The sequence below is a fragment of the Primulina huaijiensis genome, chromosome 3 (assembly GCF_012295235.1).
Source record: "Primulina huaijiensis isolate GDHJ02 chromosome 3, ASM1229523v2, whole genome shotgun sequence".
Classification (NCBI taxonomy): domain Eukaryota; kingdom Viridiplantae; phylum Streptophyta; class Magnoliopsida; order Lamiales; family Gesneriaceae; genus Primulina; species Primulina huaijiensis.
Window position 1 is genome coordinate 26,838,284 of NC_133308.1, and position 19,758 is coordinate 26,858,041.

General features: G+C 33.6%; 2 protein-coding genes and 1 pseudogene across 4 annotated transcripts; 2 read left to right on the plus strand and 1 right to left on the minus strand.

Annotated features, from left to right (window-relative positions):
- Positions 1 to 641: 641 nt before the first annotated feature.
- On the minus strand, positions 642 to 4,523 carry LOC140974205 (uncharacterized RNA-binding protein C25G10.01-like). Its single transcript, XM_073437523.1, has 7 exons — positions 4,412 to 4,523; positions 4,288 to 4,307; positions 3,087 to 3,224; positions 2,882 to 2,981; positions 1,739 to 1,888; positions 1,126 to 1,195; positions 642 to 1,060 (listed from the first exon to the last, which is right to left on the minus strand). Exons 1-7 carry the CDS (start codon positions 4,412 to 4,414, stop codon positions 858 to 860), a joined length of 684 nt encoding a protein of 227 aa, XP_073293624.1. The 5' UTR covers positions 4,415 to 4,523; the 3' UTR covers positions 642 to 857.
- A 1,235-nt stretch (positions 4,524 to 5,758) lies between these two features.
- LOC140974206 (uncharacterized) lies at positions 5,759 to 10,867 on the plus strand. Of its 3 annotated transcripts, none has more exons than XM_073437525.1 (8): positions 5,759 to 6,002; positions 6,082 to 6,214; positions 8,962 to 9,065; positions 9,161 to 9,332; positions 9,463 to 9,603; positions 9,716 to 9,804; positions 9,940 to 10,084; positions 10,154 to 10,867. In XM_073437525.1, the coding sequence occupies exons 1-8, from the start codon at positions 5,917 to 5,919 to the stop codon at positions 10,619 to 10,621; spliced, it is 1,338 nt and encodes a 445-aa protein (XP_073293626.1). In that variant the 5' UTR covers positions 5,759 to 5,916; the 3' UTR covers positions 10,622 to 10,867. The 3 variants fall into 3 exon arrangements, with proteins under 3 accessions (XP_073293626.1, XP_073293627.1, XP_073293625.1); XM_073437526.1 differs by having other exon boundaries at positions 9,940 to 10,075; XM_073437524.1 differs by having other exon boundaries at positions 5,760 to 6,002; positions 9,940 to 10,867.
- Positions 10,868 to 12,308: 1,441 nt separating this feature from the next.
- Positions 12,309 to 15,508, plus strand: LOC140972327 (mitochondrial import receptor subunit TOM20-like; annotated as a pseudogene).
- Positions 15,509 to 19,758: the final 4,250 nt, after the last annotated feature.

Below are 19,758 nucleotides of genomic sequence, written 5' to 3' on the forward strand. Positions count from 1 at the left end.
TTTTCTACGAAAATTTGATTGTAAAAGAAATGTTGGCTACAAAAATTTGAGATTAAACGTGTAGACTGAGTGACATCTGTTTATATTAATATTTATCATTTTATAACTTTTAGTAAATCTTTACAAATAATCGAATAACAAAAAGTTCGAAAAATGTATTTTATAAGTTTAGTAGCAAATGTCGTGAGAATGAACTTTATGGTTCTTTTTATGGTATTTTAAAAACTAGTATGCTTTTGGAAATTCATACTGCCGTTGACACTGCCTCGTCGTCTACCACACTGAACGAATTTTGCCATGTGTCCTGTAAGATGGGGAACTGGATTGCCCGTATCATATGAAAAAAATATCTCATATTATTATTATTATTATTATTATTATTATTATTATTGTAAAATATACGAAAACATATACAATTTTCGCATAAAATACATATGAGATTCATAAATCTAGTAGTATATAACAGAGAACTCCAAATGTAGGAAAAATAAAGTAAAACTTGAACCAAACCTAAGCTGCAATGATACAACAGCAACCGTAGGAAAACATTTAACTGATCAAGAATTGGCCTAAGAAGACTTGGCCGATTCAATGCTCCATCCGCATTTCATCAAAAAGATTCAGAAGAAAAACACAAATCATGAATTCAAACAAGCAATAGCATTCTTATAGAGCTTGATAACCATAAGTCTGTAACAGAAAAAAGCATCAAAACATAATAGGAGACAATCTAACTTAATTAACACAAAGCATCACCAAGAACTCTTTGAAGTAAAAAGTCTAGTCCTAGAAAACAAACATGATTGATATGTTCGTCCTTTCAACTGAAGCCAAGCACAAAGATAATTTTGAAGTTGTCATGGCGAATATGACCTGTCTCTTCTTGATCTTCTGCCAGCAGGTGAATGCCTCGGAGAGTAATCACGTCCACTCCCATATGGAGAACGCCTCGGAGAGTAATCACGTCCACCTCTATAAGGAGAACGCCTAGATGACCTCTGGTATCCATAATCATCCCGGCTCGAACCTCCACGATATGATGCACGATCACCTCGATAACCTTACATTCAAATGATGAGAAAGTTTTCATGATATCTGAAGACAAAGTTACACTAAATAACTTACCATCACCCCGGGTGCTTTTGAGTCCAAGGTAATGACCAGGGGTGGGAGTCCTAGCACGTTTCCTCCGGGACTGCATGGAAATAAATGGCCTCACTTCAAGTACTCCAGTGAAACAGTGTCTACAACTAAATAAGTTGAAATACAAACAATGCATATCTCACAGAAAGAGGGCAGAGAAATAAAACCTTAAAAATTAATGTAAATAACTTATTCCAATCTAGGAAAAGAAACATAGCAGAAAGATTTACTAAGAAACTGATACTCTCTTTCTCATTTTCCTGAATCAGAATCCAATAAAAAGGGTAAAATTAAAAAAATGCCAGGTATGAAATACCATAAATGCTCGATTACAATGTTGATAAAGACCGTTGTTTATTTGAGAGTATTTGCTGAGGTTGTAAAACTGTTGGACAATATAGTTGATATTTAGTTGATCAGATGCAAGTGCAAAGCTGTTTTAGCTTGTTCCAATGGATAGACTCATCATCTTTGATTTCTGCCAACATAGCTGGCGCAATGTCTTCTGAACATGACCAGAAAACCTTCACGTCAAACAGACTATCATAGAATTAAATAGTCCATGTTACAGTTTCTAAACAGACAGACAGCTTACCCTCTCCACAGTTATGTACCGGCCTTCAAGAACTGATTGATCTAGGTATTTGATACAGCGGTTGGCATCCTCAGCAGAATCCATTGTCACAAAAGCAAAACCACGAGAAACACGGGAACGTGGTTCAACAACCAAAAAAACCGATTTCACCTATAATAAAATAGGGGGAGAACAAATATTAACATGATATAAGAAGTCTAAGCTAAATAAAGAAGGCAATGTTGTGACACCCACTATCATTAACAAGCATTTCTATTAAGACATTTCAAAGGCTAAACTAGAAAGAATATTCCTGTACGTCCAAACTGGATCAACTTAATTCAAATCTAAAATTAAGTTTTACTGTTATGGACCACATTTATTTAACAAAAAATATCAGGAGCCTAATTACATCTGTTTCCGGACTCTAGACTTGTTCATGTCCTTTAATTTCCATATAATTTTATTAGGCATTTTTATGGGCTAAACTAAACCTTAGCTTAAGCCCACATCACATTGCTAGTTTAGGATTTTCATATATAATAAGGCAAACGTGGTTGGAATATATCATTTATTATTATCAACAAAATTGCAAGTTTTCTCTTGTGTTTTTATTGAACAAACCAATAGAACTTATCGAGGTTCGTTCTTGTCATCTTGTGGTGTTGAATTTGGAATCATCATCCTCAAATCTTCAAATGAACGGTACCCTAGAAATCAAAAACCTTGCTTAAATTTAGTCTTGTGTTAGTTATATAATCATTCAGTTGGTTTTCCAACTTAAACCAAGATCTAGGCTTTTGTGATCATGGTTTGGTATTGTAGAGTTTGTGTAATTGAAGACATCCTACAAAGTATTTGGATTATTGACACAGGTCATTTATCATGGCTCTAGTCAGACACAATATATCTATCAAATACTCTTGACCGAAATAATTTACTTATGACCAGTTTGAATGTGGAACCACTAAACTTAAAAAAATCTTCATTAAGAGCTTAATTTTAAAAATAAATTTAAGAATATACAAGTTACTGTAAAATCTTACTAAGTTCCAAACGCTTATATTATGCTTAAAAATTAAAATAAACTCAGCTACATAAGCTCATACCTAGTTTGTTAGTCTCAAATTTTCACAAAAGTGAAAAAAAAAGGTAGCAATTCACCTTTCCTTCTTTTGAGAAATGATCCTCAAGGTCTCGCTCAGTGACTCTTGTAGAAAGTCCCGTAACATAGAGCGTGTCTCCTTTGTTGACTGCTTCAGTTCTGCAGGACAGATCGAGGACAATGTCACCTATGATTGATACATCAAATGACAATCTTTAACATGAGAAAACTGGAAAACTGAACATAACACATATTGCAACTTGCCTGCCACGATCTCTAGACCCAGATCTGGACCTAGACTTGGGCCTTGGTCTTGACCATGATCTAGATCGAGATCGAGAATTAGACCTCGACCTTGACCTCAATTTCATATTTTCTTCCCATGGAGGAGAGTGTGCATAGCTAAAGCAATAATGAGATAGAACGAAAGGTCAAACACTTAAACATGAAAAGTAGCAGTAAATACAGCGACTGAAAACGCTAAATGCCTAAATTTATCTTTTCATAGCATAAAGAAACATGTCAAGACTCAAGAAGGATCTTGAAATGAAAACAAAAGACTATCCATGGCTACCAGATCAAATCTAAACAGAGAAATATAATTTAAGGCTTATTAGCCATCACATTGGCAGTTGAAAAAACTAAAGCTGCATAGAAGCTGAAAATGATATGACTGAAAACTAGATTCAAAGAATAAAAATCCTTTGCAAAAGCTCAGAGTATTGCCACATTTTACCAACAGCAGACTGTATAAATAAGAGCGCTTTCCTATATGATGTCTTCCAAAGCACTGTGAGATGCAATCTGGTTTGGTGCATTATATTTACATAAATAAGAATTGAAACCAGACTTGGTTCGTCCACTCAATTTTCTTAATTCTGAAGTAGGAGGGCAAGACAAATTAAACATACAATCAATTATCAATTATATCACAAAAGTGGCCGGTTTGTCTCTTTTCCATGACCAAAATTACAGAGGATCTCATCCCCATTTTTTCAAAACGGGAAAATCCACTTTAATATGCCAATATACAAAAGGATGCAGTACTCAGGTGAAATCCCAAATGTTCTACTCTCCATATATAAAAAGCTTGAATTTATTTCATTCAAGTTAACACGAGACACAACAAATTACAATTTCTAGCCATTAAATATTCTCACCTTGAGCAACATATGAACGCCTCATCAGGGGCAGATATGGCACCTACCCAACCCAAAAATAAGAAAATTCCCGAATTTCACATGTTATATTTCCATAAAAAGGAGTTTTTTTTTTTCGCAACGTGGACGACAACAGCAGACAACATGACAATGACAATTTAACTATGTTTTTCACATAATCGAAAAGAAAACCCTAAATATAAATCCCCTTCAACTGAAAGAAACTGGTCAGAAAATCCTAAAGTGGATAAAAAAGATCGAAAAGGATGTCAAGGAAGCCAAAACTAGCAATCAGAAAATTTTACCGTGCACGAGGAGAATCAGCCTACAGAATGAAAGACAATCAGTTAATACTTATTGAATACGGCACAAACCACCGATATTTAGCTGAATTTTATGCAAAACAAACATAAGAGACGGAGATCTTGCCATGGTGGGGGCCGGATACGAGGTTAAAACCCTAATTGGAGGAGTGCTCAAAGGGCTTCGAGCTGTTTAAACTTTCTTCGCAAAGAAATGAAACCCGGTTCAAATGTGCAATGGACTTTTGTAAACATAAAAATTCGATCCAGTGATTTGGGAAACTAAAATAAAATATCGACGTTATTATTTTAATTTTATTCCACATTTTTTATTTTAGTGTAATTTTTTTTGTGGATATAATATAATTGGACGTTTATTCTCTTGTTTTTTTTTGGAATGGAAATTAACATCTATGATAAAATACTCCTCCTCCAATAATATTATGGAAGTATGCTTCCATAGTTAGTATTTACTGTCATCTTATTCAGATCTCTGTCTACTCGCACACATCTATCAATCTACCCTCTCATTTGGACCAATGGACCTCTTACTCATATAGAAATGTTTACCACAATTGATAAATTTTTTTTGAAAAAAAATCAGATAACTTTTAAGTGTTGGTTTTGAGATGAGATAATTCCCTAGCTTATAAATAAATGTACTAAAATATCTATATGATGTCTTATATTTTATACATATGGAGAGTTAATTTTGTCCATGTACGATGAAAAAACATTGTGTTCATCCATTTTTTTAATATATATAATTATCATATAATATAAATATAGATATAGATAGATATCTTTTAATACGATAGGGATGTGAGATTTTCTAAATCTAACATAGAGTGGGTCTCATGTGAGACCGTCTCACACAAGTTTTTGCCTCTAACATAAACTAAAGATTTCACAGAATGGCAAGATATGTACATATGGACATCCTGTCAATTTAATGGAATACCTTTTTTATCGTAAAAAAAATATGTATATGATTTTCAATATTATAAAATAAATAGTATGTTTTTGTGAAAAGATCTCGTGAATCTATATCAGCGAGACGAATTAATTCAGTCACATACTTACAATAAAAAATGAGAGGTTTTTTATGAGACGGTCTCACGAAACTTTATCTGTGAGACGGGTCAAACCTACCGATATTCACAATAAAAAGAAATACTCTTAGCATAAAAAGTAATATTTTTTCATAGATGACCCAAATAAGAGATCTGTCTCACAAAATACGACCCGTGAGACCGTCTCACACAAGTTTTTGCCATAAAAAAATATACTTTTGATAAAGAAATTAATATATTTTTACAAATCGGATTGAAGATACTAAATCGATGATGGTTCTTAATATTTTTTTTTTTTAAAAAAAGAATATGATATAGATGATTTAGGACATATATTTGGAATTTGTAGCAAAAAAGTGAGAAAGAAATGACAATAATTATATCTCACCCATTCACTTGCTAAGAGAATACAACGGCTCTTTCTCCAAAAAAGCATATTTCCTTCCTGTCTCCAGGCCACGTTACCACCTTATATTCGACCGTTGAAATTCGCCAAAATAAAACCCCTCTCTCTCTCTCTCACGCTGCATACACTTTTTCTCCTCTCTTCAGCAAGAAAATGGTGGTGGGAAGCGGCGGCAACTGGAAGAAGGCGAAGAGGATGGCGCTCTTGTTGATTCGCTCTGCTTTCAACTCGTCCAAATGGTACGAAATTTTCCTCTTTTTTACTTCGTAAGCTTTTGTTTATTTCAATTAATTATACTTGTGAAACCTAAAATCGTAGCAAAACAACGGCGAAGATGGCGGTGGCGAGGATAAAGCTGCTAAGAAACAAGAGGGACGTGGTAATAAGGCAGATGCGGCGTGACATTGCTATGCTCCTCGAGTCTCGTCAAGATGCCACTGCCCGTATTCGAGTAAAATATCATTTATCTGCCTTTTCCTCATATTTTTTTCCGATGGTTTCTTCATTTTTCCACAATTTATTGAGAGACTGAATTTTATGCGCTAGTTAGTGCTTATTGCCAAAGAACTGTGAATAGAAGCATAAGAATTGGAACTGTGACTTCTGCATTTCAATTTAATAGAATTCTTTGTCAGTTGCTATTTTAGGAGCTTGATTAAGTGAAAGCAAGCAATGGGAATTTCATATCCTCCTCTCCTATGTAATTGTTGGTGTTCCTCGGAACTTGGGGATAAGACAACGATCATGTCTTGTACGCCGATTACCACAACGTTTGATTTGACAACTATCTGGTCTACAAACCGTGGATCTGTCTTAGATAAATGGGACTAGATAAATATTTTGATTATTCTATTAGTAGTAAGTGTAAAAGGCACGAAACCTGAGAAATCGATAGCAAGATAAAGTCTATGGTTTTGGTATGTTTTGTTAAGCAAGGGTGGCAGCGAGAAAAGGGAAGGTCCTGAAAAATTTGCAGATTTTTTTTTAAAAACTGTTGATTTTTATGTCTTTTTTGTTTGTATATGGTGTATCTGCCATTACGGATCAATTTTATAATTATTGATGGTGTCTTGGTATGTGTGTATGTATATACATATACCATTGTCGATTGTACCAAGACACAACCCATAATTTTCAGACATGCAACGGAAAAAATATTTTGAAATCATTTTCACAGTTAGTCTAATGAGCTTGTTAGTTAGTATCATATCATGATTTATGCATTCAAGGTTTTCTAGAAATTGAAACTTCACTAAATTTTGAATTAACTCATTAACATATTTTAAGAATTAAGATGGACATTAAATGCAATAATTAACCTCCATGATTCATCCTTTGAATTTAACAAGCCTGTTCACGTAGATCATTTTCAGTATTTTGTGATCTTTAATAATTTAAGTATCAGTTAGTCATGAGAACATAACTTTTTGTGTATTTTAGGATCAAAGTGTCAAACTAATTTTTCCTGTGGGTTTACCCTAAGTACTCCCATTGAGCAACGGAACCCTTTGTATTATTGATAACTTACTGAATTGTGGTTAGTGCCTAGCAACACCGCTTCATTACTTATTGATATAAACCTTCATTCACGAATTGCATGCAATTCAATTCTTTCTTCTCGTGTGCTCTGATCGGATGAACTTAGTAACTATTCAAAGTTTCTAAAGTGTCATAATCTATCTATGGTGATTGGAGAAACTATTTTGTCTAAATCAAACACTTTACAGTGGTCAGATATTCCTTGGATTATTAATTTTCTAGAACACATAGGATATCTGTTACGTTGGGTTTAGGGGTAGCAGACGGTGTCCAAATAGGACAGCAGTGTTGTTAGAAATAACATAATAAAAGTAGGGGATTATTATTTTGGGAGAGGAGTTTTTGTTTTTGAAGTAATGTTGATGGCAGTTGCTAGGGAGAGAGAAATCATTCTGTGACGAATATTTTCTGCTCTAAGGGGCCACACTCTTTGTGAGGATTGATCATTATCTGTATGTAATTTTTCTATTTTAGTTCATTAAATCACGGTTTCTTTTATAATTTTGTTTGTAGTGTGTATCAATATCCACGCACACATGCGAATTGTGAGTCCACAACTATAATGAACAAACTTTTATCTGACTTACTATTCACCTGTATGAGGATTAAAGGTGCTACTCAACTAGTGGGAGTCATTTTCCCTACACTTGTACTGATGAAATTGAAATGCAACGACGACACAACAAGAATACTAGTATCCGGCGAGCAAATCGATATCCTTCTCGTTAGACGATGCATTGACTAGGAACAAATTTAGAGAATGACTTCACTAAAGAATGTATTTTATGATTGCTAGCCCTTATGTTGTCACATTTACAAGGATTGCTGTAATCTCAAGATCCTTATTTATGCATGATTATGAGTACACACAGGCAGGTAGAGAATGTCAAAATAGTAATTTTCGAAATAAAAATGTTCAAATTAAGTTACAAAATCAGTAAAGAGTTTGAAATTGCGAACAAAGCATCTCTAAGATTCTAATTCAGTAAATCAACTTTTTGTTAGATCATGTCCTCTTCCAGTACATCTTAGGTTATGCTGTCGGCATCTTTTTTTATGAGAAACTTTTTGCTGCTTTTGAAATGCGAGCCAAGCATCTGTATCTTAATAAATCAACTTTTTGCTTGATTAAGTCGTGGTCGCCAAAAGTTTTTTCCATCGGAAGGAAGTGTATCTTAAGAGCAGTTTTATCATAAAGTGGATGAAATTTCCAGATCAAAGTGTTTTTGTTCATTAAAGATAACTTTGTTCTCGCTTTGCTTTGCTTTAATATTATTTTGTGCCGAACTTGAATTCTTATGTTCCAGCTTGACAGGGTTGGTTGCATTTCATGATTTTATTATGTAGGGATTGCTTATTCTGAAACTGAGATGTCCTCTTATTCTAGTAGGAAAACGCTGTTGTGTGACAATTTTTCTGTCCATCATTGTTTGTTCCATACTGTTAACTTTTATTATGCTATGACACATTTTGTAGTCCATTTAATCTTTAATTGACTAAAATATGATGAATATCTGACATCTGTTTCTTGAATTAATTCTATCACACACCCGTTTAGTCAATTTTTACATTATCTTTTTTTTTTTCTTTTTGGTTTTACCATATGGTCTGTCATCTCTTGTCGATGTTTTCATGTTGTGTTTCTGTGGTGCTTGATAGGTTGAACACGTGATAAGGGAACAAAATATTATGGCTGCAAATGAGTTGATTGAGCTTTTCTGTGAGCTTGTGGTGGCTAGACTTTCTATTATTGCAAAACAAAGGTGTCTCATCAAAGCTTAAGTTTGATATTCTTATAACTGATGTTTTGTGTATAATAAATTAATATATAATCCGTCTGTTTAAATATCTTTTACAGGGAATGCCCAGCTGATCTCAAGGAAGGGATATCAAGTTTAATATTTGCGGCCCCTCGGTGCTCGGAGCTTCCAGAACTGTTGTCCATCCGTGATGTTTTTCAGAAGAAATATGGGAAGGATTTTGTATCTGCGGCTACAGATTTAAGACCCAACGCCGGCGTGAATCGCATGGTATAATTTCCTATCTGTTAAATTTTAGCTTCCGTGAAGCAGATATAACTTACGTACGTATCAAGGAACAATTTTGCTGGACCTTTTGCAAATGAGAAGGCTTGCTTAGTATTGTTGCTTTTGGCTGCAGCTTATTGAAAAGCTTTCTGTTAAGACCCCAGCTGGTGAAATAAAATTGAAAGTTTTGAAGGAAATTGCCAAGGAATACCAGGTTGAGTGGGACACAACGGAATCCGAGACGGAGTTATTGAAGCCTCCGGAAGAGCGTATCGTATATCTCTCTCTTTACACACGCTCACTTACAGTCTATGTGAGACCTATTATATCTTTGATGATAATTGTATAATAATGTGACCGAGTTTTTAGTACTTGCTTTTTATTAGGAAGGACCTGTTAATTTTGCGAGTGCTACCAGTTTACCTGTAAAATCAGTTTCGAAGCAAACTCCCGAAACTAATCACACAGCTAGCTGGTAATTACTTAAATTTGGTTTTTCAACCAAGAAATAAATTTGCTGCAACTTATGTTATATTGAAAGTGTTTTTTAGAAAAAGATCTGGCAGATTATTCTTCCATTTTCACCATAAAAATCTATATTCTTGTTCAGTGAACCAATCAATGTCAAATGTTTTCAAGACTTGGCATCGGCTGCTGAAGCGGCTGCAGAAAAAGCACTGGCTGCTGCTGAAGCGGCTGCCGACCTAGCCTACAGAGGAGCACAGATGACTGGAACTCATAAGAATGTGAATGAGGCTAATTTTAACACTAAATCTTATAATTCCACTGGGAACTTTCTGCCAAATGGTTTGCCTGCTTCGCAGGGTTTGTCTGATTGGTTTGATGATCAGAGAAGGAGCAAGAATGCAAGTGATTCTGAGTATTCTCGTTCTGTCAGTGTACAAGATGTGCGAACTGGTGACGATGCTAGAAAGATCCTCAGAAGACAAAGCTATAACTGTCAGACATCACCACGTTCTGATATCAAGTTTGATGAAGCAGACTGTGATGATGAAGATATTGAGATGGAAAATGCAGCAATAGATGTTGACACAAGGAAAATCTACAGAAGGCACAGCTACAATGTTCGATCTACTGCACGTTCTGATATCAAATTTGATGAATCTGATTATGAAGACGACTCAGAGGAGATGGACGTGCCTACTAGAGGATATATACAACCACCACCTAACCGTCAAGCTCCTGTTGCTCGAGTTCATCCAAAACTGCCTGATTACGACACCCTTGCTGCTCGTTTTGAAGCCCTGAAACATCAAAAGTCACAAACCTGAACAGACGGTGGATGATGCTTTATATGGTATACATCCAGAACTGCTTGTTTTGAATCCCTGAAACGTCACAAGTCACAAACCTGAGCAGCTGTTTTTGATGATGCCTTTTGTACACATATATATTTATACTTATATGATATCGTTTTTCCCTCTAAATATTGTATACATCATGATGTCAATCCATGTTAAAATAATTGCAGTATGCAAATATGTCGAGTCTATTATAAATTTTGTTGGGATTTCGAAGAAATTAGAGTTGGTTAAATATACGTACTCCTGCCTTTGGTAACATCACTAATACAATCGGGGTATCTCAAATCATTTTTGTATGACATTAATATGTTCTTTTTTCTTTGTTGACCCAAATAAATGAGATGTGTTTTTAGTGTCAGAAAATGTAATTTTTTTCTTTTTCTCTTATTTTCTTTTATATGTTTGGAGATGGGTTTACTAGTACTTGTTGCCAAAAAAATTCACGTTATTCAAATAATAATTATAAATTACACAAACCAATTACACGTTATAATAAAATAATTGCAAATATTTTTCATATAATTTTCCATAATTAAATCAAGCTCCAAATATCTAGTCCTCCCTCCATCCCTGTAGTCGCAATTTCAGTCGATTAAAATGGTTATATATATAGACGAGATTTAATGCTTACAGCTTTGGTAATTTTGACTGGTGTTTTTCATGTTGGTGGAAATGGGTTTAGTTTGATTATGACTCGGTCATGATATGTTGTTTGGAAATGTTGACATTTGGATATGTTGTTAATCTAGGAGTTGTTAAATAAACATTTGACTGCCTACATCTTGATCTTGTCCGGAAAAATCAACTTCATGTGTAGATCAAAATTGCTTTCATACAAAATAAGTTTGTTGTATGCATTTATTCGAAAAATCACTCGATCCCAATAGCACGTAGATGCCCAGCTCAATCAAATTCAGACCACTTTGATAGTCAGTTGCAAGAAATTCTTGATCATTTACGTTATCAAAAAAGAGGAAGTAGTGGAATACAAAAAGATTGAAGAGCAAAAGCGGCCAGCCGAAAAGTCAAGTATAAAGAGTCTATGAGGTGGAAAGAAGAGCCAGAAGAGAAGAAGAGGTGGTAGCGGTTAGATATCTTTTATTTTTGGCTTTTTAGGTGTATTAGGATGTAAGGATCCCTGCTAATATATAATTACAATATTTTATCTACTTTTTAAAATTTTGAAATTACTAAATATTCTTTTATGTGTATCTAAAGTTTTGAATAATTAATTCATAGTATATTTGTAATTTATCAAAAGTTACCATATCTCATCTATTTTTTAATGTTTTACTAAATCATATAATTTAATCATTATTTAAACTTTTGAATATTTATTTCATTATTTAATTCACGTATGTCATATACTTCTTTTTTTTAATAATAATAATCACAAAAAATATGCATTAGAAATCATTAGTAAGATCAAAATAAAAAAAGAATTGTAAAAGAAAATTCAGTTTAATTTTGACTTTTATCATTAACACTAGGCCTTAGATTGTGGCAAATAAGATGTTTCCTTATTATGTTTTCAATAATAAAAGGAAATATTTTTAATTTAAAATAATAGAAGGAAAACCGATATTTAGTCAAAATTTAAATTACTTTAGATTATTTTAAGGAAAGTAATTTAATAGAGTAGATATATTTTCAACGAATAACGAGCTTTGATGGAACTCGAAGATTATCATAGAATTTGCATCATGGATGATATGTCTAGAGATTTCGATCGTCTCGAGCACGCTCGCAGAACCGCCGAAGCTACCTACGCAAAATTTCCCCTCGATGCTGATGTGAGGACGCGTACAAAACAATCTATGTTCTTCTAAATATGTATTCTAACTTATTTTTTTTGCTTGATGGGTTCAGAATTTGACTAGATGGGGCGGGGTGTTACTGGAGTTAGCGCAGTTTCACAGTGGCCCGGAGTGCAAGAAGATGGTTCTAGGTTCAAAGTTCTTTTTTTTTTTTAATAAAACCTGTGTGTGTTTTTATGTTAGAAACGAACTTATTTATGTAATCAAACTTTATTTATTTAACGCTTTTGCAGATGAAGCTATATCAAAGTTAGAGGAGGCACTGTAGGTTGACCGAAGAAAGCATGACGCTCTTTGGGCCCTTGGGAATGGATATACATATAAGGCAGCTCAATACTATGAGCAAGCAGTTCAACTGGTATATTCTACTGCATTAGAATTTTTTGTTGTGCATTAGTTTCCTGCTTAAGACGGCATTGTGGCTGCAGGAACCATCAAACGAACTTTATAAGAAATCTTCAGAAGTTGCAGCAAAGGTACAATCTTAATTTCAATGCAACTGCCTTTAAGGGTGTGTGGTTTGGGATTCGATGTTTTATGGATTCTTGAATCTTATGATTGGAATATTTGTTTGTTACTCCTCTCGGGCTGCGTCAATTCATAAATTATGAATTGCTTGATTTTGTTATTTATGTAAATCGTATTTTTGTGTTCAATAATATGCCCTTTTAATATGTTGTTAATATCATTTTACAAATATTCAATAATTATGATGTTTTCTTCATCTATGCTGATGTATGCATATGTATCGTGATCTCTGTTCCTAATAAGGTTCCTGTGTTGCATGTGGAGTTCCACAAGCATGGTTTCTCTCAGCAGGCTATGGGACCAGACCCTTCTGCACCTACAAGTACAAAGGTAAACATCACACTGCATTCCAATGTTCGACGTATCTTCTCCTTTTGTTTGGGAATTTTAGTGAGAAAAAACAAATTAATAACCCCATGGCAGAGGCTCATCTGTTCGTTCGTCAGAATGAATACTTGTTTCTGTGCTCAAGATTGTTTGTCTATTGTGTTCATTGAAGAGATCCCCCTATATTTTATAACCTTAGTTATGAAAGATAATCAAGTTGTTTTATTCATCACCAATAAGTATTTGTACATTTAAAACATAGTAGATGGACTACATAAAACGAAACAAGATAAGACCAATCCGCAACAATCAAAGATAGACCAAATCCCTAAAATTCAAACATAACAGAAGCAATACTACTTGACACTGAGACTTCTTGTTGGTCTCCTTACACTTCCCATGTGTGTGTGCCTTGTAGACTATATCTTTATGGGGCCAACCTCCCAAGAACATCAAATCCAACACAAAACAACATCAGTTTAGCTTTTTGGTTGTGTGTTGTTGCTTTGACTACTTATTTTGTGCTTCATATTTCATTTCTTTGGTTTTTAAATTAAAACGTGATTTCTTTTCATCAGCAGCAGACAAAAAGGGCTAAAACTAGTGATCTCGTGTACCATATTTTCTAATGGCAATACATATATATGCATTCAGCATTTTCTTGCCGAATTTTAAATCCTTTTCTTCAAATTTTATGTGATATCATCAATTGTTCAGTTTTTGTTTTGTTGCGTTTTTTGTTTGTTTGTTTGTTTTAAAAGCTTAATTTTGTCAATTTTTTGTTGAATTAGAGGGACAGAGTAGAATTTTTCTGTTGAACTCAGCAACATTCATTTCTTCTGCATAACTACACAGGGGTCCCCCGACCGTTACATTTGCCGTTGCTGCAAGAGTTGTGCGAGGAAGAGGCAAACCATATATCTTCCTCAAGAAATGGTTTTCGAATTTCTTTCTCATCTTCCGGCTCAGGTCTTACTTGGTGTGATGATGCATGTTTCCAATGATTGGAACCTTGTCGTCCATTCCCGAGCTTTCACCCAGCACCATCTTCGGAATTCAACTAGTGGAATCCTAATCCAGGAATGGATTTTGCCCTACAATGCGATTTATATGGAAATGCGAAGGGGTTGTCTGGAGATATCTAAGCATGACTAACAGGTTTATGATCTTCTGGTTAAGAACATTATCCAAGCTGCCGCGGAAGGATTCAATGGTAAGCTGTCTTTACTTTTTTGGTTTTCCAATTTTTAGAGTCAAATTGCTTTAAGTAATAGGATTTGATTAAATTGTAAACCCGTTTCAGTCTTACTTGTTTTGGTTTTCCAATAGTTGAGCCAAATTGCTGAAGTAATAGGATTTGATTCAATGCTAAACATTCTTCAGTCTTATTTTTTTTGGTTTTCCTATAATTCAGCCAAATTGCTTAAGTAATAGGATTGGATTCAATGGTAACATGTTTCAGTCTCACTTTTTTTGGTTTTCCAGTAGTTCGGCCAAATTGCCAAGTAATAAGATTTGATGCCAGGAACTATTGAAGAATGGTTCGAAGTTAGCCAATTTTTCTACGTGTCATGTCTTTCAATTATTAATTAGGATATAGTAAGTGGCAAAATGGCTCACGTAAATAACTGAATGTAATTAGTACTTTAGTGGTTTAAGTTGTGCTTATTTATAAGCTACATATCTCTTATTTTATTAAGCTGGTCAAAATCATATTCACTTTTGTTTTCTTTCTTCATTTATGCTTATGTTTTGGTTTTTATATATTTGTTCTCCAACAGGAGTCATAGTTGCATATGGGCAAACAAGCAGTGGTAAGACTTTTACCATAGAAAGAATTATCCCTAGGACCGTAAAAGATCTTTTTCATCACATTCAGCAGATGAATGTCATGTTTGAGTTCTAAATCCGAGTTTCCTGAATGCAAATTTACAACGAATACATTATTGATCTTCTTGCTGAGGATAATAATCAAAATCTTGAAACTGATGACAGCTTCTTGGTAATTTTTGGATACAAAACTGAATGTTGTTAACCAGTTCATTTTCATCCATAACTTATTTTTTCATTTTTTATTATTTGCTCTCCAGCGTGGACCACATATTGGAGGTCTCAAATAAGAAATTGTAAACAGTGTCAATCAAGTTCTTGGTCTTTTTCAAAAAGGTTTGAACCACTAATGGAGTAGGTACACTTTGGATTGCTTTCAATTATCTGGTTCATGACAAATAATTAACACCAATGCGATATATAGAATGTATTAAGAACAACCAGTAGAAGCAACTCATTAACACTACATACCATTGCAAAAAGAGTGTGAGCCAGGTCAACCGAACGCCTACTAGCTGCCAAAATGATAATAAATAAATATGCTAATTGATACAGAATGTGAAAGTACTACATATATTCAAAGCTGAAGTCAAACCTTTTTTAAAAGACCAAAAACTTGATTGACATTGTTTACAATTTTTTCTTTGAAACCTCCGACATGTGGTCCACGTTGAAGAGCAAATAATAAAAAATGAAAAAACAACTCTATGGATGAAAATGAATTGGTTAACAACATTCAGTTTTCCATCCAAAAATTACCAAGAAGCTGTTATCAGTTTCAAGATTTTGATTATTATCTTCAGCAAGAAGATCAATAATGTCTTCGTTGTAAATTTGCCTGCAGGAAACTTGGATTTGGAACTCAAACATGTCATTCATATGCTGAATGTCATGAAAAAGATTTTCTACGGCCATAGGGATAATTCTTTTCATGGTAAAAATCTTACCAATGTCTGTTTGTCAATATGCAACTATGGCTCCTATTGGAGAACAAATATATAAAAACCAAAACATAGACATAAATGAAAACAAAAATAAATATGATTCTGATAAGATTAATAAAATGAGAGATATGTAGCCTATTTATAGGCTTATAAATAAGTACAACTTTAACCATTAAAGTACTAATTACACTCAGTTATTTACGTGAGTCATTTTGCCACTTACTACACCCTAATTAATAATTGAAAGACATGACACGTAGAAAAATTGGTTAAGTTCAAACCATTCTTCAATAGTTCTTGACATCAAATCTTATTACTTGGAAATTTGGCCGAACTACTGAGAAACCAAAAAAAATAAGATTAAAACATGTTACCATTGAATACAATCCTATCACTTAAACAATTTGGCTGCAATATAGGAAAACCAAAAAAATGTAAAGACAGCTTACTTACCATTGAATTTTTGAAGAAAGCTTGAATAATGTTCTTAATCAGAAGATCATAAACCGTAGCATTGTTGATATCCTTGTCGAATACATGATCTATAAAAAAACTAAGCAACTAGATCCAACTCAAAAAACTTCAACACTGTCAAATATCTCACCAAAAACAAATGACATTCCAAGAATTGGAGAATTATGAACTCCATCATGCAATGAAACGCTATTATTTTCAACTCTCCAATGTAATTCGTCTTCGGATTTCTCGCATGATGGAGGCCTCACTCTCACGGCGACACAAATCTTTTCCAGTTTCTAACATGCAAGGTAAGTAGCAGGTCTTTCCGTTTTGAATAATGTGGAACGGGCGCGTCATTTTATATATGTAGTAACTCATTTTACAAAAATGCGCTCGATAATCTAACGAAACTACGAAAATAAAAAATATAAATAAACAAAATTTTAAATACATATAATTAGGCTTAACTTAAAGCCAAAAAAGTATTGTTACATAGCAAAACCGGAACAAGAATTAATTGTATACAAAATAAATAAAACAAAGAAATATAATAAAAGGATAAAGGAAAAAAGCTCCAGAAATAACTCGTTGAAAAAAAAAGTAACTGGGTCTTGACAAATTCGAAAAACTAAGCGTTTTTGAGCTTCGAAATCTTTCATGAACGTAGCAATTCATGAAAAAAGAAGAAACTCCAGAACTCTTCTAACGCTCAAAGAAAAAAGGAGGCAAGAAACCTAATCAAAAATGGGAAATGTCTAGAAGTTAGGGCTTAGCTCTGCCATATATATAAGGGGCCCAAATATAATATCAAGCCCAAGTTTATGACCAAATTTTATATTCAAGGTTTTTGGACTTTTGTACTCTCTAGCCCATTTTGAATCGGAAAAGTTGCGCTCATAAATTATATAAACTAGGTGCCTTCTCCTAAATCCCACCAAGGTTTTATTAGAACAATACATCGAAACGACAACAGTTTATCAATAGCAAAGATCATTTTTCAGTTTTGATTTCAAGCTAGATTTGGAATCGAAAAATTGTGGTTCAACCTAGAATTGGAATCAAATTCAAGTTCACCTTTACTGAGAAATTTTAATTCAAGTAACCGTTTCATCAAGTTGGTTATATTCACTTGCACATCTTTTTATAGTTAGTGCAGCTTCAACGACCAACTGACATCCGACCAATCCACTTGATTAAATGGACAAAATTAAAAACGATCATAGGAATAAGAAAGAAATTTAAAACAGAATTTAATGCTCTGAGTCTGACCCTTTTCCTGACGCCAGAAATCTTAATTGAATGTTGCATAATGAAGGTCGAGGGTGCATCTTCCAGCAAATTATCAAGCTCTGGATAAAATAGTTAATCAAGAAATAGAATAACAAATATCTCAATAAACTGCGTCTAAAAATTAAGCAGATCACAAACTAGTATGCAATTATTACTAACTAGGATAAATACTGTCTTTTTTCAAACATTATCATCACAAAAAACACCTTTTTATACTTACACAAACCAGAGCACTAAGATAAATCCAATTTTCCTACGCACAAAATGCCTAGATCAAAGTGTTTCAACACACGTAAAAAATGGAAATAGCAAAAACTAGTTGACCACCTCCAGTGAGGCGATCGAGAGCAGAGGAGAGTTGGTCTTGGCTTCTCGAGGTGGCGTCGGCTGTGTGATCGAAGCCTGTGATTACAGATGAAATCAAAAGGTTCAAACTATTCACCACAGAAGAATTTGAACAACTTGTGGAAGCTGAATTGTCAGAGTATTCACATTCGCCGCCATGGCGAATGATCATCTATGATCATCTAGTTCAAGAATAACCATAATGCACGAATTTACCAATTAGCTGTCCATAACTGATCCTAAATCTTTCCTAGCAATATGGAGCATGAAATTAATTCCTTTTTCAAGCAATTTGGCTACTGCTACCATGGTGACTGAGTATGTCCCTTGAAGGAATTTGAAGATTTCACTTGAATACTCATGTAGTCTAAACTTCTACAAATAAAAATCTGGAAATTATTTTTCTTTTATTAGTTTATCATCATGATAACTTTCTTTAACATAATTTCACTAATCTGGCAAACAACAAATCATAATCTTTGAAAATATATATAAGCCAAGAATCACGTCCCAAAATAACAGCATTAAAGAAATCGAAATATGAATATACCTCATGTATTGTTTAACATAACTATATCTAAAAAAAAAAATTCGCGACTACTAATCGGAGTGTTACTGATTTTAATGTAGTGAAGGCTTTAATAAATTATTTACTTAATTACTAAATTCTATGGTTTAGTTCTCTTGATTTGTTCTTCAAAGTCTTCAATGCTCGCACTTGACTGTCCATCGACTCATCCATCAGATCACAATATATCTTCCTACATAAGATCATCGAGATCATTAATGCCCGTTCACCTCATTCCGACACTCTCACCACTTCTATTTCTACACTTAGCATGCTTTTCTTTTCGCGTATCTCATTGAATGATAGATCATATGTAACTTGTCGTCAAACTGATCAATGTGTTTTTTTAGGAGTTTCAATTGAGATTACGACGTGGGTTGAGTTAAGATTGTACGACAAGAATATTGTATAATTAAAACTCTTTTAGTTGAATCTTTCTATCCTTGAAAGAATATGAGACATATAAATATTTCGTCTTTCGAACTTCTATACATAAACAAACATTTGTGTTCTTATATCTATGTTATATTATACTTGACATATATGTTTAGTCATTCACCAATTTCAAATAAAGTTAAAATTCACCAGTTTACTTTATTCATCGCATTTGCTTGAGCATCTTCAGCAATGAGATAAATTCTAAGTTGCTCAACTGATTAGTCCTAATCGAGAATCACTTTGTCGGTTCTAACCCAACTGATAAACATAATTAGATTGTTGTATCGATCCTAACATTTTCAACTATTTTTATATTCGTTTTCTAGATTTTTTTTTAATTTAAATGTCGCTTTTAAGCTGATTGGACACAATAATATTATCTAGAATAGCCACATAGTACCCAATTTTTACGTGTACATTAAGAGGACATATTAATTAATTATTGCCTCAATACATCAATATCAACTAATATATAATAACTATATATATATTCATATTATAAAATTATTCAGCTCAATATTATAACTTAATAAGTTTGGATAATAAGATCAATTGTTG